The sequence below is a fragment of the Vespa mandarinia genome, chromosome 2 (genome assembly GCF_050613455.1).
Source record: "Vespa mandarinia isolate Hongniang chromosome 2, ASM5061345v1, whole genome shotgun sequence".
NCBI classification, from domain to species: Eukaryota; Metazoa; Arthropoda; class Insecta; order Hymenoptera; family Vespidae; genus Vespa; species Vespa mandarinia.
In genome coordinates this window covers 935,001-962,500 of record NC_140811.1, presented here as the reverse complement: position 1 = coordinate 962,500, position 27,500 = coordinate 935,001, and the positions used below count along the sequence as shown (strand labels likewise).

Here is a 27,500-nt window from a genome sequence, read left to right as displayed (position 1 = left end):
TTACGGAGAATGTCGATTGCCGAATGAAAAATGCTGCTTCGAATGAGAACGGTTATATTTATAATAAACCTCGCTCTCTCTCTCTCTCTCTCTCTCTCTCGATTAGTCTATACATTTGTTAACATTTTTCGAGAGATACTACTTTCGAAAGTTTTTCGTGTTTCCCCTCGTCGACGCGTGAATAATTAGGTCAACGTTAATTGGCGCGGTTAACTAACGACCAACGCTCGATACTACCCGACACAAAGCACGGATATTAAGCGAGCTAGAACCTGGCCCCAACGCTTTGATTATTACGTACGACGGCGAACGATAACCCGTAATTTTGCCGATTAGTTAATCAGGAAAATTAACCCGGAAGCGAGTCGTTTGTTCGACCAGAGAAAAAAAAATAAAATAAGAAAAAAGAGCAAAAACAAAAACAAAGAAGAAGAAAACAAAATGAAAAGAAGAGAGAGCGAGAGCGAGAGCGAGAGCGAGAGCGAGAGAGAGAGAGAGAGAGAGACAGAGAGAGAGAGAAGAAAAATAAAAAAGATTGATCCTACGGGATAAATTTTTGACTTTAGAGTATGGATTCGTACATAAACGAAGGTCGAACCCGTTTGATTCGTACGAGAGAGAGACAGAGAGAGAGAGAGAACTCCTCTCCGAAGAGAGCATACATTAAAAGTTACGACGTTGGTTGAATCCTCGCTTTCGCCTCGACCTTTCTTCTCGTTAGAGCAAAGCAACGATCAGAGAGAAACACTGATCGCTCGTCATACTACTCTCTCTTTCTCTCTCTCTCTCTCTCTCTCTCTCTCTCTCTCTTTCGCTTTTGCACTTACAAATTGCAAGGCACGATCGTATCCGATGATGATCGAAGAGAGTTACGAGCCGCCCCTCGTCGATCTTTCATTTTTCCGATCGATTTCTCGATGCCTTCCTTCTCTTCCTCCTCCTTCTCCTCCTTTTATTTTTTTTTTTATCCTTCTTTGATTTCGATCAATGATTACGTCATACCTATCGCGTTGAAAATAATTTGAAAAAAAAAAAAAAAAAAAAGATTATGTTCGATAAAATAGTTGAGAACTCGTCTTAACCGGATTGTTCGACGTTATCTAAGAGATTCTTTTACATCCCATATTCCTCCCCCTCTTCCCATTCACCTTTAAAAACGAAACTGAACGTAACAGAGAGAGGCGCGAAAGATCTGAAAAAAAGAAAGAAAGAAAGGAAGAAAGAAAAAAAAACAAATCTTTTTTCCCGCGCTTTTTCACGCGCTCGACGTCGGCGACGAGCCGTAAACGTGGCGCGTGCTCGTTGCAAAAAAAAAAATATATATATATACGTATATATATATATATATATATATGTATATATATCGTCGTAACGTATATAACGACGTACTATACTCCTTGCCGCACAAAAACCTATCGATCCAAGTACGATCGTAAAAAAAAAAAAAGAAAAAAGAAAAGAAAGAAACGAAAGGAAATCTTTTGCGAAAACGAGATATGTGAAAACTTAAAATCAAATCTCTCAGATTGAAATGATCGATCGTGTGAAATTGTCGCCGAAAAGGATCAGCTTTTATATAAAATAAACATTTTGAAAATCTATCCTGATCGTTATAACACGATCGATGCTTTCTTTTTTACAAAAATGGCGATTTTTGACATTGATTTAAATACGACGAATCCCTTATACGTCCTAGGAGGAATAAGGAAGGCAATTGAAAAAAAAAAAAGCAAAAGAAAAGAGATAAGACAAGAAAAAAGGGAGAAAGAAAAGAAAAGAAAAAAGATGAAAGAAAGAAACGTGAGACGAATCTCACATATAAATAATTGAATAAATTGAAATAATTATTCGTTTGGATCGTTTTAAACGGGTAAGAATATCCTTCCGCTTTTCGCCAATTGAAATTCTCTTCAATTTCCCCTCCTTTCGTGTCGAGAAAAACAAGATGAACTCAAAGAGCGTTTATTTTCGAAGCGGCTAACCATATTATTTCTACGAGCGGGGGATAACTACGATAAGGTTGATACGTTTACCTCGTTACTTTCCTGTCATAATCGTAATAAAACCACCGCCGTACTCGAACTCTGCTCCCTGTAACTACGTTAATTGGCCTCTGAACAGGCCGCTGCAAGCTGCGTGACCCGAGCACCGCACCTAACGGGTGTCTTCGTAATATTAATGTTACCTTGAATATCGTTGAATAATTATACTTTAGAAAATATTTATTCGCTTTATAACTCATCGTGCAACTCGTTCGCGCTGTGTTAGTCCTCGAAAATTATATTAAATTAATGTTACATTTAATCGTCACGAACGAAAATTCAGGGAGTATCTCTTATTGAAAATTATCTAAAGGATTATGACAATGACGATGATGACGATGATGATGATGATGATGATGATGATGATGATGATGATGATGATAATGACAATAATTATAATAACGATGACGAGTATGATGATAATTAATAGAAAAAATAAAGAAAAAAAAGCAAGAAGGAAAGAAAAGGGGAGAGAAAAGAAGAAGAGAAAAGAAAAAGAAAAAAAGCAAAAGAAAAGGTAGAAGGAAGGAGAAATGGAAGATGAATTTTTAATCTCGTAAATCGAGTCGTTTCTTCGAAACTCATTAATCTCGAGAAGGCAAGGAGATGCGTACGACTCTTCGCACTTTGCCATCCTCCTCCACCAATGCTAACCACCACCTCCTCCACCTCTTTCTTCTTCTTCATCTTCTTCTTCTTCTTCTATTTCTACTTCTTCTTTCGTCGTTGTCGTCGTCGTCGTCGTCGTCTTCGTTGCGCCGACTCGGAAGCCTCATCGTTGCTTCGTTTCCCATCCAGAGAAAGAGAAGAGTCGTTCGTTCGGTCGCGTAGCTCGCGGTCCATGGCGTGCGAAGGGGAAAAGAAAGGGAGATATAAAGAGAGATGGAGAGAAAGAGATAGAGAGATAGAGAGAGAGAGAGAGAGAAAGGAAAAGGACGGGTTGGCGGCTCGAATGAGGTAAAAGAGAGTCAGAACGAGTGAGAGAGATAGAGTGGGGGAGAGGAACGGAGAGGGTGGGAGAGAAAAGGTTCGCGTCCTCTCTTCGTCTTCGGACGTGGCGATACGCGTTGGAGAATCGTAGCCAGTGCCCGTGGCTATCTCTTAGCTTGACTCGTGAAAGCCTAACGAACGTTCTCCTCTCCTCTCCTCTTCTCTCCTTTCCTTTCCTTTCCTTACCTACCTTCTCCTTTTCTCTCTCTCTCTCAGTCTCTCTCTCTCTCTCTCTCTCTTCTTCTTCTTCTTCTTCTTGGTCTTCTCGTACGCGGATCCCTTTTGTCGCCGCGGACTCTCGAGAGGGAACACCTGCGACGCGAGTAAAGGACACGCGAGCGTTTAATCGTTCAACAATTTTCTCTCTCCCTCTCTCTCTCTTTCTTTGTCTATTGATCTATCTATCCTTCTCAGTTGAAACTTTGTTGCTGTTATTGTTGTTGTTGTTGTTATTATTATTATTATTATTATTATTATTATTATTGTTAATAGAAATAATCGAGCAGTAAACGATCGTTGTGAAATAATCAGCTTTATCAATTAAGTTTATTATTTAATCGTTACTTCTATAAATCATATATACATATGAACATACATACATACATACATATATATATATATATATATATATGCATAATCGGCATATACGTATGCGTCCATATCTTATATCCATTAATTGTCGATATAATCGATACTCTACGTACTTTATACGCTTTCGGTTAGTTTAAATTAAGGATGACAGAGAGGGGGAGGGGAAAGAGAGAGAGAGAGAGAGAGGAAAAAAATATCTTCATCGGAGAAGAATCCTTCTTGTTAATTGAAAATTTATTTTTAGTTTAGACCAGAGTATTAGGATATATATGCTTTAGAATATGTACGCGTATATGAAAAAGAGGGAAGGAAATGAGAGAAAAAAAGAGGGAAGTAAAGAAAAGAGAAGAAAAATCTATCTCCAAAGAAGAAAATTCGGTATTATCCTTGGCATCCCTCAACGTGCAACGGCACAACACCATTTCGTTCCTTCTCGACATAGCCGAAAATAGATGGCAAAGGCGCGTGCGAGAAGAGAGCGAGAGAGAAAGATGGAGAGAGAAAGACAGACGGACAGGGGGGAAAAGAGAGAGAGACAGAGAGAGAGAGAGGGAGATAGAGAGATAGATAGATAGAGAGAAAGAGAGATACGAGAGGGAAACCGACAAAAATGGCCCGTTGTGGGACGATAGGTCCGGGGCTTCGCTCGTTGAAACTCGCACGACTGGAACGAAGGATGCCGAGGGATCGATAGGACGATATAATGGACGAAGCACGATGTATCCTTCGTTCGTTCGTTCTTTCTCTCTCTCTCTCTCTCTCTCACTCAGTTTTATTCGGGTCTCATTCTCACTCGTTACGTTTCGTATCTTGCTAATGAATTTTATAAAAGAGACGTTTCTCCATCCAGCAATGTCTATATACACTTTATACGTAGGTGTGCATTCCGATTGCTAAAAGTACCAGCAGACGCACGTACATACGTACAAACGTATGATATATATATATATATATATATATATATATATATACATACATATACCATATATACGATCTTTATCTCTCCCTTCGGAGTAGACGCGAGACGTTCCGCGAACGCGATCTTTCTTTTCGTTTATACGCCCGAAGAATTTCGTTGAGGACGCGATCGAAATCCATGATTTTTCTTTTTTTTTTCTTTTTTTCTTTTCTTTTTTTTTTTTTTTTTTTTGTTTCCTCTAACCAAAGATATCCTAAGAGTACAAACGTAACGAGAGAAAATTCATTTAAAATCGTCAAATATTCGCAACCTTTTACGACCTTATGCATCTCATTTATTTTCTTTTTTCTTTTCCTTTCTCGATTCTCTCAGGCATATATCTCATTCGCGTAACATAAAATCGAATTAGCGTTTGATCCTCGATCAATTCGATCTAATTTCTAAACGATCTTAATGATCATCGACGGAAACGACGATGTAGGTTTTCGTTCGAAGAAAAAAAAAAAAAAAAAAAAAAAAAAGAAAAACAAAATAGAAAAATATCGTTCCTATGAAGCAGGATAACAGATAGATCGATAGACGCCAAATCGATCCGATCGATCGCGAGATATACATATATCTATCGAAAAATAAAATATCCATCATTTCTCTAAATCTAACGCATATTAATATTTACGCAACGATCGAATTTATTATTTCTCTTTCTCGTCCGATAAATATCAAATGTCATTGGGGTCGTCACCTATATTCTAGTCTTTATTATTTTTTCCTTTACATCGAATATTGAAATTATTAAATGACTTTGTCTTATGTATACTCCCTCCTATCCCCTTTCTCTCTCTCTCTCTCTCTCTCTCTCTCTCCCTCTCTGTAGATAATATTGACATCTAGTTAAAAGATCAGTTTTGTTTATTTCGAACGAAAGTTTACAAGATTTCCTTATTCCATTGTAGCCACTATGGCAAGCACAATTTCGAACCAGGGGAGCGTGAGAGAGAGAGAGAGAGAGAGAGAGAGAGAGAGAGAAAGAGAGAGTAGAAAAAAGAGTGCCAGAGGAAGAGATAGATAGATACTTAGAGAAAAAGAGATAGGGAGAGAGAGAGAGAGAGAGAGAGAGAGAAACGATGCTGGTCGCGTATGGATCGAGCTTCAGAGATGGCAGAGAGCGCGGATCTCTTTGTGCGGTGCGACGGCCGGAGGGTCGTCTTCTTCCTTCTCAACCAACCCCCCCTCCCTCCCTCCCACTCCCCCCCGTCCGCCGCTGTCGCTGCCGTTGCTGCTGCCGCCACCACCGCCACCGCCACCATCGCCAGCATCCTCGTCTTCTTGGCTCGAGACCCTTCCTCCTCGTCCCTCGAGTCTGTCCTCTCACGCGGCCAAGTCATCTCGTTTAGGTCGTACGAGAGGAGGACGCTGGCGGATGCGAGAAAAGAGAGACGACAGCATCTCTTTCGTTCTATGTCTTTATCTCCATCTTTCTCACTCTTTCTCTCTTTACTTCTTCGTATGGCAGGATATATGACTGTTGTATATACGTGTATATATATATATATATATACATATATATATCCGTATATATGTACGTATGTACGTACTTTGCGTTATATGCACGACCTCCTCTCCTTCTCTTTCACCTCTCTTCTTCCATCTTCTTCGTCTTCTTCTTCTTCTTCTTCTTCTTTTGCCTCGGCGTCATCTTTTTCTTTTTTCCCCCTCCCCCTCGCCACCACGTTTCCTTCGTATACATTTCGATATGTGTGTACGTAAATACATATATATATATATATATGTACATTTTGATCTCTATGTGTGTATGTGAAAGCGCAAACGCCCGTGCGGTTCGGTGCACGCGTTTTTGCACGGCGTCGCGCGCCACCGAGCCCAAGTCGGCTACCCGAAGCACTATTACGAAGAGGCTCCTGGGCTAACTCGAGTCACGTGACCCTGCTAATCGGCCCTAGCGGGAAACCCGAAGAACATCGAAATCTTACGAACTTTATATTCATCGTCTTCCTTCTTCTTTTTCTTCTTTCACGTCAATTCGATATATTCTTTCTTCGATTTGACAAAGAGCCGTATGTTAAGCGTTAACGAATTATAATGCCAATTATATTTCTAACGTAAGTGATCGATAAAAGTGATGAAAATATAATGATCGTGAATTTTTTAACGATGCGGAAGATATCGAGATATTGTCCTTACTTCGTGATGCCAAAAAGACGCTCATCTCTCTCTCTCTCTCTCTCTCTCTCTCTCTCTCTCTCTCTCTCTCTCTCTCTCTCTCTCTCTCTCTCTCTCTCTCTCTCTGTCTGTCTATCTGTTTCTCATCGACGTTTAACTAGTTCGACGTTACCGTTCTTTTTTGTTGTTTTTTTTTTCTTCTTCTTTTTGAGGAACGGAAATTGCGGCGTACCTAAACTCGACGGTAAATTTAGATTACACGTAACCGACTTGGAGACGAGTTAACGTTTGTAAATCAACTCGGACAATATTTGAGCGATACGAGATTTCGATGAAATCTCGTTTCCGTTCTACCTCTCGTCGATTGTCTCAATATCGATTGACTCTCGATAGAACTGTTACACGATGATCATGAAATTATTGCGATCTGTTAACTGTCAAAGAACTGATCCTCCTATATTTGATGGATATGCGTCGAGAGCTTTCGAATTATTTTTGAAAAAAAAAGAGAAAAAAAGAGAAAAAAAAGAGAGAAAAAAAAACAAAAAAGAAAAGAAAAAATGTTTCGTTAAAATTTACAGATCGAAAAATCGAAATAAGATGAACTCTTAGTGACATCTATTCGTTCCGTCAATTATTTAACAAATCATTTCTATTTTCACATGTAGATAAAGTTGTTGAATCAATCGCCGTAGGTATTGAAGTGATCTCCAATATCGACGGTGGTATCTCGAAAAAGAAAATATCACTCATAGCATATGTGAATTCAATGACAGATACGGACAAAATATGAACTACAAGCGCAATAGGAAAGCATTATCGCTTATTGTGTCGGTGTATTATAAACTTGTATGGAGTTACACTTCTCTCGCGTGTAACTTACGATCGAATTGTTGGTGCGTAACAAAAGTTTTTACATATATAGTAAAAATAGTAAAACATTTGACAAAAGTAAGGAAAAAGCATGTGTCAGATGATACTTCTCTAAAGATAGATTAATTGACAAATGTTTGTTAATTTTTACAAATTTAATATATTTTGTCTCTGATCAAATCTGTAGAAAATAGCCAAAATATATTTAAGCAGTCGCTAGCTCGATTCATTAATTGCGATGAAATAAATAAGACATAAAATAGAGTACAATAATATTTAAATTGAAAATCGATGAATGAGAATTGATAAGAATAATAAAAGGATTATTTTATCGTGCTACTGTATCTAATCTATTTATCTATCTATGTATAATTATCAATATAAAATGTTCTTAAATATTTTTGTAACACATAATTAGAAAGAAAATATCTTGAAAAATATCTTGCGAAATGTGAAGAATAGAAGATTCTTCATTAATTATAATTATTGTAAGAATCTAAATCATAAAATAGATTGAAAGAAAAATGAAAATAAAATAAAAGAAAAGAAATGAAAATTCATTTTTCAATTTATAAATTATATTTATATCGAATATTATCGATTGAATATTATTTATTAATAAAAACGAATGTATATATAATAGTAAAACGTAATATGTATTGAATGAAAGAAAAATTGAACGTTTAATTCTAAATAGGTATGATTTAATGCATAATAAAATTATCAAAATCTATTCAAAAAGTTAGTCGCACGATGATTTTTCTTTTAATGGGTACAGATAACACGTTCCAAGTTATTAATTACACTCGTTTATATATTAATAAGATGCACTGCCTTATGTAAATGTAATAGCTCGAACTTACGAGCGATGCTAATCACAGCGAAGATGTTAACGCGTCGAAGTATCGTGATAAACTGGCACACGTTTACGTTCGAAGACGTAGCCCGAGGTCATGAAACTGTTTACTACTATCGTCGATCAACGTCTAAGTCGTGCGGTTATGTTTATTAATGATATCGTATGTACATACATATAGATATAACACGTGAAAGAAATTCATTAGATTTATATTTTCAATGTATATTACGCACAAATTTCTTTTAACATTATAATATATTAATATTACGTTTTACTCATTCCTTTTAATATTTAATTAACTTACGAAAGTGTACATGAATTATTTCGTTATCTAATTATTTAATGACGCTTTGCATGGCTTCAAACGGATATGACAAACAAAGACATATGTATTTTGTAAACATTTTATTTTTCTTTCTCATTTCTTTCTTTTTTTTTCTTTTTTTTTTCTTTTTTTTTCTTTTTTTGTTTTCTTGTTTCAAGTTGTTTCCAACATCCAAGGATTATTATCGGGATTTGTGATATGCGAATAATTATAATTAAATCATCGAGATATCATTTCTACTGCGTAATATGTTTATTTGCGGCTTCTTTTATTTATTTATTTATTTATTCATTTATTTATTTATTTATTTATTTATTTTACTTTATATTATTCTATTGATTAATGTATGTTATTGATTGTACAAATTACATCGAATAAGGCAACGATACAAGCTGTAGTGGAGTGAAGATAAGACTATGATTTGCATGTTATTTACTTCAAAAAATATAAATTTATCCTTCTCTTATTCGTATTAACGTTAGACCATTCGTAAAATATAACAACTGTGTTATCCTCTCATTGTTATTCGATGGTATTGCGAAATCACGGAAACTATAAGTAGCACCACATTAAATATGTACAGAAATTTCAATATATTACATGATGTGTTTGTATGTAGGAGAAATTAAATAGAATTATTAGCTGAACTCTTTGTTTTTTCTGTTTTTTCTTTCTTTTTTTTTTCCAGTTGAAGAAACTAATAATACATATTTTTTTTTTCTTTTTTTTTTTTTTTTTTTTTTTTTAAATAACGTGCTACGTTCGACGTAATAAAATAAGTACCGTGCGAAACTATATATTTTACTTATAAGTGTAGCCATAATTATTTCAATTTCATTATTTCAAATATTTTAATAATTTATCATTGTACATTTTATTATTTCGTATTATTTCATTTAATTAGACGAAGAGAAGTTTATTCTTTGGAAAATAATATTGACTTTAATTTCATGAAATGTCTGATAACGTTTAATTACGGCCAACTATAAGCAATGAATTGTTGTATCGCATAGTGAACATATATATATATATATAAGTATACGAGACGAAATTTAAAATAGATAAAAGTTGTTTGTGAAAGTGCACGTGTATGTGTGTGTATGTGTGTGTGCGCGCATGTGTGTATGCGTGCGCGTGTGCGCTAACATTTAAAGAATATTTTTTGCACGAGATTTATTTCGTTTAAATCGTTCTAATCAGAAAGTGATTACTAAATTTATATATCGCTACTAGCAGCCTAATATGGAAAACATTACAGCACAACAACATTCTTTCATCCTTCGCAAACATACATATTAACTCACACAATGCAATATACACATTTAAGATGACAGCGAAAATAATAAACTTTCTTTAATCGTGAGCAATTATATAATGATGATAATAATAATGATAATAATATTAATAATATTAATAATATTAATAATATTAATAATAATAATTAATAATAATAATAATATTAATAATAATAATTGCCAACTTTTGGGAGTTATGGCAATTATTATAGTTTTGCATTTTGAAAGTTTATAATCCGTCTTATCGTTAACCACTTACAAGAATCAGAATGATAACCGGTAATAAAGTACATTTTTGTTACTATGATATATTAGGTACATGCCCATTCTACTCGTTTGCCATAGGCAACGTAATTAATTTGTGCCGCTTCCTCTTTACAGGTTTACAAAACAGGATATACCTGTACGCATGGCACGAAGCAGCAACGCTATTAAACACTGATCCGATAATCTTAAGCATACAAAAATAAATTATAATAATGATTGTGTATCTCTGGGCTTACACATGTACAGTGAATACTATGTTTATTATATAATATCTATACATATGTATATATATATACACGTACATATATATATATATATATATATAGATATAGATATAGATATAGATATATAAATATATTTTAAAGTATAGAATCATCCCCCCCCCCTTTTAATATTTACTCGTGATTTAACGGAGTAAAATAAAAATGCTTTTTCATCGTTAACGATACACCTAGGAGAATTGTTAAGTGTCCGTTGCCATTTTTTTTTTTCTTTTTATGTAATAATAATTTATTTAACAGTCTAGAAACAAATAACTCGTAGGAATACTTTTTTTCCTGATCATATCTCATTTTATCTAAATCAATGCAAATACTGTCCTTTTTCTGTTGATAATTCGGGCAAAGACAACGGATGTCTTATGAAGCGTATTTGAATAATAAAGCTTCTCCCAGGTGTCCTTACATTATTAATCGCACCACGACGTCTGCTGGTGTATGCTTTGGCTGCAGTAAATTATCTAGAAAATAAAATGATCAAAATTAATTCTTTTTATTCTTCTTTTTTTTTCTTTTTCTTTTTACAGAACGTTGTCGTTGATCTTTGAAAATACTTACCTACGTAGTTTAAACAGTTTTCGTAAATTACAGATTTCTGAAGGCACAAACGACTAGGAGTGACGTTGGGATGGCCCAAAATGGTCGGATCGAAACTGCCGATCCTTTGACTGTATAAAATAATAAAATAATTAATGAAAAATAACCGAACATTATATTACGTTACGTTGATAAAATTTTTACTTACCACTTGCTGCCTCTTCAGAATTATTATTATCTATAAAATGAATAATATTTTACTTTAATATTTTCAATTAAACAATAATTACGTTTAATATTAAATAAGACTTTACGTACCGTCTTCTGATTCATTAGAATTGTGATCTATAAAAAGGAGAATGATAAATTTACATTAGACGTGTCGTCATTTTAAATTATACAATAACTGAGAATATTATTATATAAAAATATTTTTTACCCCTCATGAACGTGTGAGGAGCAGATGGTTGTGACCATCCAAAGGAATTCCTAGCTACGAGGATAGCTTCGTAAGATCCATCATCAAGGCCATTGAGAGTATGTTCCACGATATATTGATTTCCTTTGCCATCTATTACACGAGGTTCGATTTCTTGCCATTCTTTGTCTCCTTTGCGACGATATTTAAGCTTTAAACACATCGTACCAAACACAGTTATTATATATATATATATATATATATATATCTTTCTTTCGGATATTATTATACATGATGAGCCAAAATTATCCATGCGATTTTACTAATCAATTAATCTTTCGCAAAACTTTTTAGATTAATTTTACAAGCTAAAAAACAAATTAAATTATGAAATTAAATAAGGCTGCGCTGCGGACAATTTGAGAAAAAAAGATTTGCATGTAAAAAAGAGTATGCGATTTTTAAAAGTCGCTTAGGAATCTTTTGGCCTCACCTCGTATGTAACACTTGTTAAATACATTTATCAACATACTATGTACTGCGTAATCGGAGAGTAACTTTCGAGATGCCATTTTAAAATAAAACTGTCGTTCTCGTCTTTCAATAACTGAGCCCCGTAGATGGTTGCTTGCGATGGAGCTCCTGAAAAAAAAAAAGAAAAAAAAAATAGTAAAGAAAAGAAAAAAAAGAAAAAGAAAAAAAAAAGATTAATCTTCACTCTTAATATCTCTTATAATCTTAGTAGAAAAGTATATATTATCCTTCGTTTTTTCCGTCGACGAAAAAAAAAAAAAAAAAGAAAAAAAAAAAGAAAAAAAGAGAAAAAAGAAAATAGAAAAAATACATATAAAATTTACCAGTAAGAGAGATGGTTCTGCTATCTTGGCCCAACTCGTTTTTAGCTTGACAGGTGTACTCTCCTAGGTCCTGTTCGGACGTATGCATAATCCTAAGAGTGTGTCTTAATTTATTTTCCTTTCGCGAGATCCTTCCTCTCTTAGGTAGTTCTTTCTGATTTTTATACCAAGTCACGTTCGCGGGTGGGTGAGCGTGAACGATACACGTGATCTCTGACTCAACGCCGGCTCCTGTGTGTACAATTTCACGTTCCACCTCGATCTCCGGTGCATCTATGTTCAAAGAGAGAAAGAGTGAGAGAGAGAGAAAAAAAAACAGAAATGTTTTATTGAATATTATCAAAACGTTGAAAAAAAAAAAAAAGAAAAAAAAAAAGAAAAAGGAAAGGAAAATAAGATTCTATTGTACTAACAATTAACAGTGAGATTAATGCCAGAATGCGGTGGATTGTTCATTCCATTGTCTGCTAAACATTGATATAAACCAACATCGTGTCTTCCAACTTTGTATATGGTAATGTAATCACCATGAATTATTATATGTTTGTCATTGTGTAACTTTTTTTCCTAAAACGAACACGATACATTAATCGATATGACGAAGGACTGTAAGCACAGGGAATCGGCCAAAAGTAAGTTTCGAATTGATCTGATAATTAAATAAGTAAATAAATAAATAAATAAATAAAAAAAAAAAAATAAATAAAAAGGAAAATGAAGAAATATATCGAAAAAGAGTAAATTAATTTTGAAATATAATTTAAGAACTTTTAGCTTTCAATAATTTAACAACTTTTGACCTTGTCTTTTACTAATTGAAAGGTAAATTATTTGTGTAATTAATTAATTCGACAATACCTGATGATACCATTTCAATTCCTTTGGAGGTGGTTGTACTCTGGTGTGACAACCCAAGGTAACATTTTGACCCTGTTTGACTTCTACTTTCTTCGATGGTGTGACGCGTATTGTTGGTACTGAAGATGACGTGGATGTCGTCGATAATGACGATACGGTCGTAACCGATGGCGATCTATCGTTAGAAGGGTCGACGAGTAATCTGTGCGTGATCGTAATAGGTTTATCACTTAGAATACTGCAGGAATAATTGTCAGATGTGTCGTTAACCGTCGTATTGTAGATCACCAAGCTGTTATCCGGTGTTCTAACGATTCTATTCTTATCCTGTGTTAAAGCGTTATCGTCGCTGTAGAGAAACTCGTCGTCCTTCTTCCATACGACCGCAAAAGAATCTGGAAAAGATTCAAGGGACGATGATTCATCGATACATGTATATCATCGTTATTATTAAGGATGCGATTACAACGAACGTATAAAATTACGTGTTATATTATAAAATATCGTCTTCTATATTTGAATTATTTTACAACGATATTTTTAACGAATTTTTTTTATCAGATGTGATTTTGATAAGTATAACGTTATTATTAATAAGGAATAAAAAGAAAAAAAAAGCTTCGTTTATTCTTTTATCGGGGAAAATAGGTAAGTTGGATAATTGCGAGGATTTATAAATTGGTTAAAAGAAAAAGAATCTTTTTTTTTCTGTTTTTCCTTTTTTTCTTCGTCCATTCTTTTTCTGTTTTTTTTTTTTTTTTTTTTTTCCTTTTTTACGAACCTGCATTCGATGTCAGACAAGGCAGCATAACGGTAGTTCCACTTCGTACGCGTTTACTCTCCGGATTCGATTTAATTTGTGGTGGTTCCTCGATGGTATCCGGAGAATCACCTTCATCGTCGTTTTGAGAATAATCCTCGCTGTCTTCGGCCTGTGCGTCATCGTTGTAATCGAGATCCTCAAAGTTCTTCGATGACGGTTTACACCAGCCTAAAAATCCATAATAATAGAAATAAACTTATTGTATAAGAAATCCGTGGGAAGAGAATCATTGATATTAAATAAAATTTCAAGTTTTCAAAGATGCGATATATAAACGATCATGACCCGTTCTCGGCTCTCGGCACAGATTTGATTACGCAGAAGGCACGAAACGATTCGTTTACCAAATACCACGAACCGGCTGCACGAAGTTGAAATTAGATTTCTAGTTCACGTATGCCAGCCTGATTTCAGGACAGCCTGTGTATAAGCACATCAGAGATTCTAATAATACACGACGACGACTAGAAAGAGCAAGAGAAAGAAAGAAAAAGAGAGAGAGAGAGAGAGAGAGAGAGAGAGAGAGAGTACCATAGCCAATCCTTGCTTCGACAATGGCTGCCTTCCTCTTTCATCCATCTATCAACGATTTATTTCCACACGTTACGAACAACGTAATTGGCCAAATAAAAATGAATAAATCCTATCAAAGATGTCCAAGAAGATATGAAATAAGAGGTTCCACGCCTCTTAACAGTTTCGTGTCTATACTCGGGTTTAACCTCGTTTTTTTTTTCTTTTTTTTTCTTTTTTTTCTTTTTTTTTTTTTAAGGTTCGCCGTTTCTAACTAACCTCTGCTACTATTAAGGCGGCGGCGGCGGCGACGACGACGACGACGACTACTACCATGTTGTACGATTTTCAGATACACAGGTCGAACCACACCCTCGAGAAAAAAATGGGTTGCACTACTTGCCAACCCCCTCGGTTCACTAGTCTCTTTTCGTTTTACGTATATATACATACATATATGTAAAGTATATATATATATATATACACATATACATTAATGTATGTATATATTTGTCAATCCACGACATCAAGTCGCCACACGTTAACACCATTACCTCAAACCTCTTATCACAAGGCATAGAAATATTCATAGTTATGCATACTCCAGGCAATCTCGCCTGACCTATCGGGGTAAATGAAAAATGTTGAAACGTTCCCTCTATATATGACAATATCGTCTAGAAACATATATATATATATATATATATATACATGTAATCTCGATGGAAAAATTAATTGTCTGATAATAATACTGCCCATGTATACATATGAAATATATAAAGAACGCATCGACACCATTGAATTATTTAACATATCACTTTACAAATCGTTCATCAAAAACGATCATTTATAATATACACTCGAAGAATAATAGTCGGAGATAATATTTGATCAAAATAATATACAGAAGCCGGCTATGAATCCGGGCTAATGGTCGGTCAAGCTTCTACTACCACTACATACAACCTACACAGGCCAGCTTCCAATTAGCTAGCAACCCCACAAGTCCCTTAGCAACGACCCAGCTTTTATCCACATGGAAGGCGCCATGGTGTCCCATAGATTAATCCACTTTCACCCTGAACGGTCTATAGACTATTTCACTCAGGATACATGTTATCTACCGGAAGAACGTCCATTTTTCTCTATTCTTATTCTTTCTTTTTTTTGTCTTTTGTTTCCTTTTTATGTGATTATGTCTTAAGTAAAAGAAAAAAAAAAAAAAACAACAAAGAGAACGATGGGAATTGTACGATCGTAAGAATTCCTTCGATCGACCATTAATCTCGTCGAACGTATTATCGAAAAACTTAGACATTTCGTCTAAACACAATGTCCTTTTGTTCGAGAAAATGATCAAACGAAAGGACTAAGAGAAATATATTTAGAGTGATAGAGTTAGGATGACCTATTTTTTCTTTTTTCCCAATTTAACGAATTGATCACATAAAGGTGTGGTTTCTCGTGCGATTCATTCGACACATCGAAATTAGGATATTCGTGACGACCTTGTTCCGTTTCTTTCACGTAAATCTTTTTTTGCTGTTGTTATTTCTTCTTTTCCTTTTTTTTTTTTTTTTTTTTTTTTTTCTTTCAATTCATCAGACCTTACCGAATAATAAATTATTTCTCGACGATAAGGGATAACAATTTCCTGTATATAAGGCGATCACGTATATGATCGAATAATCGCCATCGTTGGCGTTTATGATGGAACGAGTACGAAGAGAGACAATTGCGAAAGGATGAAAAACGTGTCTCATCAATTTCGTTTGTGCGTGCGTACGTGTGCGTTTGAGTGTATTCTTTTTGTTTTGTCTGTTTGTTTGTTGTTTTTATTTTTCCCCCTTTTCTCTCGATCAGAAAAAAGAGACGAAGTCGCGAAGTACGCGTGACGAACGTGCAAAGGAGACATAACGGACGTGATCAAAAACCGCAAACTTTATTTTGCATTAGGCACACGACGCTAGGCCCGATACCGATGATGTCACAGACTGTAATACAGACTGTAGAGGACGATCGACGAAAAGAAAAAAAAAAAAAAAAAGAAAAAAAAAGAAAAAAAAAAGAAAAAAAAAGGAACAAGAAAGGGAAGAAAAAAGAAAAAGGAAAAGAAAAACTGCCTTTGCTACTAACAGCTCGGCTATCCCACGAACACGTCATCCTTATACTCATCCAGAGAGGGTGGGAGAAAGAGAGACAGACCGAAATATGCATGCATATTTTCGCATGATTCGCGCGCTACATAGTAACGTGGATATATGATTAAACTGCCTTGTTCTCGTTCACAATTTCTACGTGATAGGAAAGTTTATAAAGCAAAATAAACGACAGTAGATATTTTACGTTTCTATTCAAATATGACGAATTTAATCTGATTATATTATTATATATACACGAGAAAAATCTATCTGACCGAGATACGATATTATCTCAAATTTTTAATGAGTTAATCTGTATCAGAGAATTAAAAATTAAATATATTTAGATCGCTTTAATAAAATCAAGGATAAATGTGTCCTTGTTTTTTCTTTTTTCTTCTTTTTTTAAAAATTATTTACGAGTAAGCGTCATCTCACTTTTTCTTGCAGAGAGGTCCAAGATATGCATGTATCATTTTAGTACATGTATATATACATACACACATATATATGTATATATATCTGGTGAGTTATAAACGGTCAGCCTTTGTATCATATAAATCACAGGACGATTCGTAAATTCTCTAATGGCACTGCGTATGTTATAAGTATGCATGCATATACATGTATATACATATGTTTTGTGTACCTTGAAAATATCAGAGTGTAGACAATTGTAACTTTTCCGCTGTTCCTTTCAGAACCAGAAATAGGTAATTTTAAACGTAGATATTATCTCATATACGCTTACTTGTTTATTAATTTACTTGTTTATTTACTTACTTGTTTGCTCGCTTGAACTATGAAGCTCCCGATAAAACAAAGTCAATCTTTTTATAATAGAAATGACATAATGGGATTAGAGTACGCGTTAGCTAACCAGAACAGCTTTATCATTAGTCAAAAACTATTACGATGCATGTACGTTCAAATTTATTTTTACACGATTCGTCACGAGTCCTGATGATACATAGACATACACACATATGTATATATATATATACACATTCACAGATTCGCATATATACGTTATACTTGTCGAGTAACCAATAATATAAGAAATCTTGTTAGAGAGAGAGAGAGAGAGAGAGAGAGAGAGAGAGAGAGAGAGAGAGAGAGAGAGAGAGAGAGAATTACATATTTGCGTATTTTCCAAATCTTCCATTTGCCAATAAAACCAACCTATAATAAAGTAAAATATTTTTGACCTTCGATGAAGTATTATTTACACCGGATCGTATTAAAATAAGATCATCGTTTCTCTCTCTCTCTCTCTCTCTCTCTCTCTCTCTCTCCCTCTCTCTAACTTTATCCTTCATTTCGAAGTAGCAGATAGAAATGGTAGCGAAAGGAGGATCTCCTTACAATATTTATCCAAAGGGGACTTGAATCTCTCGATCGAGAAAGGGATTCTGGGTGCAAGGCGATCAACGTTTTGATCTAAATTTAACCATCTCTTTTTCTAAGAGAACATTTTCGCTTGCTGATCAAACGAAAGGCACTTTTCTTTTCTTCCTTCTTCCTTTTTATCTTTCTTTTCTTTCTCTTTTTATTCGCCTTCCTTTAGATCCCTCTACGGACGGGAGAGACGACGGGAGGATCGATTTTAATTTTTATTTGCAATTTGTTCACTTCTATTTTCTTTCTTTTCTCTATTTTCTTCCCTTCTTCTCTTTTTCCCTTCTCTTTTCATGGGGGTTTTTTTTTTTTTTTTGTTTTATTTCTCCATAAGAGAAAATAATTAGGCAGGAACATGTACATTAAGACGAAAGCTAAGAAAAGGAAAGCTCCCGAGAATTCTTTCTTATCGATCGTATCACCATAACCCTCTCCCCTTCCTCCCACACTCCCCTTCTGCGTCTCCCCTCCTTCCTGGCGTCATAAAACTTTCTCGTCTTTGTTTGTTCCGGGAAACTTCTCTTTTTTTTTTTCTTTTTTTTTTTTTCTCAAAATCCGCCTCCCACTATCTCCAATGGTGAGAAAAGTAATCTTCTCTTAGAGGAATAATCGCGAAATTTCACGGGCATTTTTCATTTCTCTAAAGTTTTTTCATGATCAAATATTTTCGAATCGCTTAGAGAGACGAACGATAATACTTGACAAATTTTTTCGTGTTTTAAGTTTGATTGAAACGGGAAGGTTTCCAAAGGTTTCAAATGATTTTCAAAAATCACATGTACACTTCCTTTTTCGAGAATGTTTGTTTTTCTTTTCCATCTTTCTTTTCTTTTTTATTTTTTTTTTCTTTTTCGTCAAATCGTGAAACCGCAAACAAGCTTAGAAACTTTCTCATATTTCGAATTGTATTTAAAAAAAATATTTTGGAGGAAGGGATTAACCGATTAGGTTACTTTTAGGCCCATCCTTTGTATTTTCTTTCCTTCCTTATTTTGTTTTCGATGCATGAAAATTCTAAGAGGTGGAATGAATATAATGCATAATATTTCGATTCAGAAGGATTTAGAAGAAGCCTTCGAAAGGTTGAGCTCGTCAGCCTTCTCCGATGGATCGGGAATGCTGAATGAGTGACGTCAGCCATCGCATTCTCTCACGCCTTAATGGTTATTATTGCCAGGAGGTACGCACTCTTATTTTCCTCCTCCTCCTTTTTTTCTTTTCTTCGAATGTGCAATCGTAAGTAAAATAAGCGTATATGTGTACGTGTACGTGTGTTCCCTCTAATAAACGTTAAACATTTTCCCTTGTTAATGAGCACGATTAAAAAATTTCAAATCATTTGAATAATTATCTTCGTAATATAATTTCTTTTTAAAACGTTGAATTTTTTTCTTGTTCTCCTTTTTTTTTTTTTTTTTTTTTTTTTTACAAAAACAAAATTACACCGATCATTATATTTTATTATAATTCTATAATATTTTTCTTCTTTTTTTATTTAAACATCGGTGTAATATTAATTTACGATCTAATTAATAGTATGGAGTTAATCATATTTTGACAGTGTTTTGATTATTATGGACTTAAAAAAAAAAAAAAATTTACAACGATTACATCGACCTAATTGTTCTTTTTTTTTTTTTTTTTTTTCTTTTTTTTTTTTTTTTTTTTTTTTTTTATAAATATCACGAAGGCTTAGGTGAAAAATTAATTATCGAAAGAGAATACGGTGCATGTGGGAATACGTATGCAAACCTTTAACAAAATTAGAACTATTAAATTTCCATTCAATATACATTTTATAAATATTACAAGGATACGTATTAAAAATTAATTAACAAAATGAAATAGAGCGTATAAAATGTATACGCACTTTTACGTACCTTAGCAAAATTAGAACATACATTATAAATATTATACGAGGATTCGGATTAAAAATTAATTTTATCGAGAATGAAAATACGTGTAAATACGTGCGTAAACAAAAATTAATAATGAATATGTAATTAGAATGTAAAATGTAAAATATAAATAACCAATTGGTAAGTGTAAGTGTCGGAAGACGGATAATAAAACTAGGGAGTGCCATTGCCCGAATTGAATCGCGTTTTATGCTGTATGGTATATGTATGGGTGTGTATATGCGTGTGTACACGTGGAAGACCTAAAAAGCGCAGCTTCGTGCCGCTCCTCCTTCACCTCCTTCACCTCCAGCTCTTCCCTCAGCGCGCGGTCTGAATCGCAGAGAAGACCGATGCCCGATACAAAGAGGATATTTAAGCGGCGCGAGCCGCCCTTTGATATGTCCAACTTGAGAGGAAGGAAAGTCAAGAGGGAATGAGACAGAGAGTGTATGTGTGGCGGTGTGAGAGAGAGAGAGAGAGAAGGGAGGAGGAAGAGAAGAAATCATCTCAATGACGGATTCATACGACTTTTTTACGAGGTTTTTTTTGCTTCTGAAACTTCTTCGACTTTTCTTTCGCCTTTTTCTTACTCCATTTTTTTGTTATTATTATTATTATTATTATTATTATTATTATTATTATTATCATTATTATTTTAATAATTATATAATATCATTGAAATATAAGATAAACGACTGACCGTGATTACGATTATAAAATAAATGATTTCTTTGGCTTTATGAGACTTGAACTACCGGCGAATTTTTTAGGAAAAAAAAAAAAGAAATAAAAAAGAAAATAAAATTGACAGATTTGAAATATCTTTTTTGTTACCAGAATCGAATTCATGACAATTAGATCAATCGAAATTCTTTGTTCATTAAATAAATGTTAAAAATAGCAAGATATTGATAACTATTCTTGGGGGAAATCAACGTGTTAAAATTGATACATATCCGATAAAGTAAATCGATAAAGTAAATCGATAGCTTTATCGTTTAATATACGAATACCCTTGAATAGCATCTTATATATTATATCTATATAGAATAGTTGAAAATTATATTTTAGAACCGGAAATCTTTCATCCTGTATTATACTTTTCTCAATGTATATTCCGAGATACACATACACATATTCAAACATCTCTGTTTGGTCTCCATTACGAAGAAGGATAGAACGTAAGTACATACATATATACATATATACATATATATACATACATGTATACATAGACGAATTCTATTGCGTAATATTCACAACTACTCTTCTTTAGTTTAGCTAGTAGTCTAGCAGCAGACGTGGATGAACGATTCGAATCCGTTATTGCGCGAGCAGTTCGCTAACTCGAAAATAACCTTGCTCTCGAGCAGTCTGCAAGGGATATAACGTTGAAGGAAAGAGAAAAAGAAAGAGAAAGAGAGAAAGAGAGAAAGAGAGAAATAGCAAAAGGGACACGACATTGAAATTGGCTCGAAGCCAAACGGGAAGATAACGTAGGAGCACAGATGCCGTTGGTGCTGATGCCTCCTTTGCTTTGGGTGTAAGAACCTCCATTGGCCCAGGGTTCCTTTCGAGGGTCTCTCTCGCGTACTATGTACAAGATTTTTATTAACTCCAGGGGGTGCCTGATTTAGACACCGACGCCATCGGCCATCGGCAAAATACACACTCCGAATATTCTCTATACGAGTTTTAACATTTTCATCTTCAAAAATTATCTCTTCACATTGGATATACATATCCAACCATTTATTCGATTTCTTTCGCGATCTAATCTAACACACATTTTTCCTATCATTTTCCATTATCGAAATTTTCAATCGTGATTTTTAATTCTTCGTTATTATATCAAAATAATCATCCTCTCGAAGATCAACAAACGTTTATTTCTATTTCTATATATTATTTTCATTAATAATTTATAGGTACATGTAGAACGAACGTTTTTTGTAGGACGATCGAGTATTCTACTCTATCCGGTGATCAATGAATAAATGAATAAATAAATAGTTGTAACGTTTAGTAAATATATATATATATATATATATATATATATATGTATTTATACTAAAAGAAAAAAGTATTAAATACGTGACTCACGATGATGTCACTACACCCGCGAACCGTTCATTCTCGTTCTAGTCATATTTGGTAAGAAGATGATAATTCTCGATCATAAAACTGTGAATAAGGAAAAAGAAAAAAAAAAAGAAAAGGGAAAAAAAAGGAAGGATAAAAAAAGTGAAAATAAAAAGAAAAAAAGAGAATTATTGTATTCCTTCCTATTTTTTTAGAACGTGACTTAGAAAGAAACATTTGATTTAGTAATCTCTGAGTTAGGCAAGCTTCATCATGCCGAGCTCTTGCACCTTATCGTTGTTATTATACGTGCTCGCGTAAGCAGGATGTGGTGTAATTATTCGTTGGCCGCATACTACTCATCTTACGTGAGTAGGCGAATGTCAACAATTTATCTTAGTTCGTGTAAACGTGCGACGATGACGATTACTATGACGATGACGAGCTCGTGTGTCAATGTTAATCAAAAAAAAAAAAAAAAAAAAAAAAAGAAGAAGGAAGAAAAAAAGTGAAAGTACTCGAAGAGAAGGCTGAAGAAGTATCTGATCCAATCAAAATTAACATACATACATATGTGAGTATATGTTACGAAGTTCTTTCGATAAATCGTATAATCGATGATCAAAGGATGTCGTCGATCGTGAATCTCTATGAAGTGCGAAGGATAAGGCAGCATTTATCGTAAGGCGCAAATTGGTGCCTTCATTTTCTATGGGATGAGACAAATGGGACATGGTTTAAAAAATGGCCTAATATATTTGTTGAAATCGAAGGTAGAAAAAAAATTAAAGAAAGAAAAAAAAAAAACAAAATTTGATTAATTGAAACAAGCTCGTTCTTTCGACGCCTCTTTATTATAATGTTTGCGCTTACAATTAGGCCATTAAAAGATATTAATACGGCGGTCCTTTTTAAAAGACACTCGTCAATTCTTGAAAAGTTTTTAACACGAATCCTTCTGGGAACAATGAACTTGAAACAAAGAAATGATCTTTCATGCATGTCACGTAAACGTTTAACCCTACACACGTTTCGCCAACAGGATTTAATACTTTACCTTGTTTGGAATCGATTTTTCTGCGAATCAGGGAGAACAGCTGTCTCGAGAAAGACAAATTTCTCTCTTTATCCACGCGTTACTCCGGTTAACTTTATTTAAATGCCATGTAACTTTTCAAGTCTGTCATATATTTATATTCATACTATATTAACATACGTACTTGTATCTGCCTTCGTTCGATTGCAATTTTTTTTTTTCTTCCTCTTCGTCTTTGTTTTTTTCTTTTATCTTACTTTCGGTATAAATTATCTTTAACGCGATACGATACTATTACAAATATATTGATATATTTAGTATAACAATACTAAAATTATATACTACAATTATACTAAATGAAATTTCTATTTTATCATCCGTATATTCAAAAAAAAAAACAAAAAAAAAAAACAAAAAAAGAAAACAAAAATTAAAAAAAAAAAAATATATATATATATATCTTTTTTCGTTGCCACGAAAAAGAAATTGCATTATAAAATATTAACTATTCGTTTGCTCTGTATAAATAAATCGAATTTCATTAAACGTCTTTAAAAGATATGAAAGATTATAAAAGATTGTGGAAACTTTATTAAATTCATTTGAAGTCCTGAGTCAACTGTATTAAAGTTAGGATTAATATTTGGAAGGACGAAAAGAATTGACGATCATCATGAATATCGAAAACTCAAAAGGTGAATACGATTGATCGTTCGTATTCGACAACACTACCTACCCTTTCACGTTCTACGAAATGATCAACGAAATTCGAAAGGAATGTGACCACGTAAGCACCCACATACCCATACGAATCATTCTCGCATTATAATCTTCATTATTATCCATGGGAAAAAAAACCCTTTGAGACGCCTCTCACGAGATTTACCATGTATAAATGTGTGTAGATATGTATGTATATATATATGTATGTATATATATATATATATATATATATATATGTATATACATGTATATTTATAATATACCTTCTTACACTACGATTTATGTTTTATCCGATTATAACATGAAAGCATCTCGTTAATGCTTCATAACTTTTATGTCTCATAATGTATACGTTTGTATTTGCGTATTTGTACGTGTGTGTTTATTAGTTTGTATTTCAATCTTTCTATTTTATCTTTTTCGTTAGAAAAATTAATTAATATAATTTATGTTGGAAATATTAAAATGTTATTTTTCTATATAAATAAGCTTGACTTATTGTACAATTAGTAGTACAATAATTTATCTTTAATTACAATGTAAATAAATAAGAATAATTTATTTACATTAAATAATATTTTATTCAATTTTTAATATATATATATATATATATATATATATATATATATATATATATTAAATATATATAAATATATATATATACTTCTAAATTATTAATTTATGTAGTATAAATATTTAATCACTTAAATTTTAATATAAGAAGTAAATTATTTTCATCCTTCTTATATTATAATTATAAATTAAATAACTTTTTACATTTATTATTAAAAAAAAATCACTATAATAATTCTATCGATCAAATGAATAATTATTTCAATATAATTAGACATACATATACTGTAACTTTCACATTATATAATATTGTTCAAAAAAATAAAAACAAAAAAAAAAAAACCTCGTCCAAAAGAAAAAGAAAAAATTTAGATCACATGTACGGAGTTGAGATTTTTTTTTTTTTTGTTTTTTTTTTTATATTATACAAGTGACGACAAGTAATATGTATTTTAACGCGTTAGAACATATATACAGTCGATTTCTCTAATTCGCGATGAAAAATAATAAATTATTTTCAACGATAATAAAATGTAAGAGAGAAAATCTAAATAGGAAAGATATTGCATTTATTTAACGCATTAAGTATCGGCTCTGGATCATGGTAATAACCAATAACGAGCTCTCTCATTCTAACGACTAAAAAAAGACAAGCTGTCCTGTAGACGACTTTAGTTGCTGTACTTATTTGTACTAGTCGTTATTCTCAAGACTTCTATTTCTATTTCTCTCTTTCTCTCTCTCTCTCTCTCTCTCTCTCTCTCTCTCTCTCTCTCTCTGTCTCTCTCTGTCTCTCTCTATCTTTTTCTATTTGTCTTTCTCTCTAGGACGTGGCACGTGCACGATACTCAATGATGTCATTCTAGTTCTTCGACTTGGCTATCCTTAATTACGAGGCAGGCAGCATTACCATGACAATTAACGGGACAACGGACGGTTCGCGAGTTCACGTCGTTCTTCTCTTCTTCGTACTTCCGGCAATGATCGAGCCTAGCACGATCGTGGGAAGATCGGTCAGTTTATATAAAAAAAAAAAAACAAAAACAAAAACAAAAAAAAAGAAAAGAAAAAATATTCTCGATCGATGAAATGTTTTTTTTTTTTTCCTCTAAATTTTTATTACGATTCAAACCTCTAATTCCACTTATAAAATTTCTTTAAAAAATTCTCTTTCGATTAAATTCTATTAGAATAAATGCATATTGGATATATTTGTGACATTAAGGACAAATCGAAAATAAAAGATATTTGTACGGACAAATTTTTCAATGTAAACAGGAGAATACGAAACAACGAAGTATAAGAAGGTTAGTCGTGGATTGACCCAGTTAGCTGCAAAGAATCTTCGGTAAATCACTCGAGAAGGCAGACAGTTGTTGTCGTTGTCGTTGTCGTCGTTATCGTGAATTTCCGTGAATTCTCAATGAAGTAGCCGAGTCGTGACTGGTTTAGATAAGCAACAGAGAAGTCGGTTCCTTGACACTGTCGACCGACCAACCGATCGATCGATCGATCGATCGATCGATCGATCCGATCCACTCTATCTTGCTGCGACCATGGACCACATTAATTGACCGGTCTGTCGAGTTTTGCTTCTGAGTTCAGTGAAAAGCGAATAGGAGATAAGACAAAAAAAAAAAGATGAATAAAAATACAAATAAAAAAAGAAATAAAAAATAGAAGATAGGTGTTGACAGTGCGATCGACTCTATAACGCTTATCAACGATAAATTTAGATTAAATTTCTTTTTTTTTTTTTTTTTTATGTATCTATATATTTAAATAAATAAGCTATACAATCGAATGATTTGAAATTTGCAAAGTCATTTGGAATAAAGATAATTTCAAAGATAATTCAAGTTGCATTTTGCATCAACTTTTGCCACTACGATTTTTCGAATACATACATATATATATATATACCTATAATATACATATATGTATATATTATGTTCTCATGAATCTTCGAGAAAGTCTAAGACGTATCTCGTTGAGAAAGAGAATCCTTTAAGATAATCGATAGTATTGGTTTGTATATCGCTACCATAGGTATTACTCTTTTCTCCAGGACTATCACGTAAACTCAATCGACCAGTTTGTCGAGTTTCGTATATGGCGAAACGAGAACTCTCGTTGGAAAGTCGAAGACTTGAGTATAGAAAAGAAAGAACAACGGAAAGATATGTCGTTCGTTCTTCCGATAGATCGATGTCCGATCATAAACAGAATCATTGACCCTTTGCAACGTGATTTCGTTGGACATTTCTACGAAGCTTTTTTTTACGTAAGTTCTTATGTCGTACTTTCATACATATATAAGTACATACATCTGTCTATATATTTATGTATTTATATACATATTATACGCGTGTATGCATATACGTGTATGTGTACGTACGTATGTATATGTGTACATTATGCAATCAAACATCAAATGCCAATGATAATCATAATGACAATATTATTCATTTCTATACCCGTTAGTTATTCATTTCTAAATCGGTTTAGACGTTAATGAGACTTAACGACGTAGTACCCACGATATTATCAAGTCTTTCGAATTTTAAAAAGCAAACGAGGTGAAATCGTACGAAGAATATCATCTCATTTTATTCGTTGTTAATTTTTTTTTTTTCTTTTTTTTTTTCGTATAAATCGATGATGAAAATGATAAAGCGATTTTAATAGAACACTTTCGTCGAGATTTCATCAAAGATGCCAGATGCGTTTGATAGAAAACGTTTTCTCTTTCTCTTTCTCTCTTTCTTTATTTCTCTTTTTCTTTCTCTTTTTCTTCCTTTTGTTAGGTTAGATCATGGACCCAACCATTAATCGACCGGTCCAGTCTAGTCGCTTATATGGAGTATCGAAGGAAGCTACCGGTAGTTGCTAGAGACGAGGAAAGAAATATCGTGTTAACGATCGATTTATGATCCTTTTGCTAACACTGACCTTTATCGTTTTCTTCCTCGAGGTAAACACGCCAGCTAGGTTTATCGATTCCTCCAACGTGAGAAAAG

General features: G+C 33.4%; 1 protein-coding gene across 1 annotated transcript in view; it reads right to left on the bottom strand.

Annotated features, from left to right (window-relative positions):
* Nucleotides 1-9,335: 9,335 nt before the first annotated feature.
* LOC118451477 (neurotrimin) overlaps nucleotides 9,336-27,500 on the bottom strand; it is a 69,309-nt gene continuing 51,144 nt past the window's right edge. The window contains exons 2-11 of the mRNA XM_035888087.2: nucleotides 14,072-14,281; nucleotides 13,291-13,685; nucleotides 12,846-12,999; nucleotides 12,433-12,705; nucleotides 12,108-12,217; nucleotides 11,597-11,786; nucleotides 11,476-11,502; nucleotides 11,366-11,395; nucleotides 11,179-11,288; nucleotides 9,336-11,081 (exon numbers count right to left, since the gene is read on the bottom strand). Coding sequence (XP_035743980.2) covers nucleotides 11,206-11,288; nucleotides 11,366-11,395; nucleotides 11,476-11,502; nucleotides 11,597-11,786; nucleotides 12,108-12,217; nucleotides 12,433-12,705; nucleotides 12,846-12,999; nucleotides 13,291-13,685; nucleotides 14,072-14,281 — 1,472 coding nt within the window. The 3' untranslated portion in view covers nucleotides 9,336-11,081; nucleotides 11,179-11,205. The remainder of the gene's footprint in view (nucleotides 11,082-11,178; nucleotides 11,289-11,365; nucleotides 11,396-11,475; nucleotides 11,503-11,596; nucleotides 11,787-12,107; nucleotides 12,218-12,432; nucleotides 12,706-12,845; nucleotides 13,000-13,290; nucleotides 13,686-14,071; nucleotides 14,282-27,500) is intronic.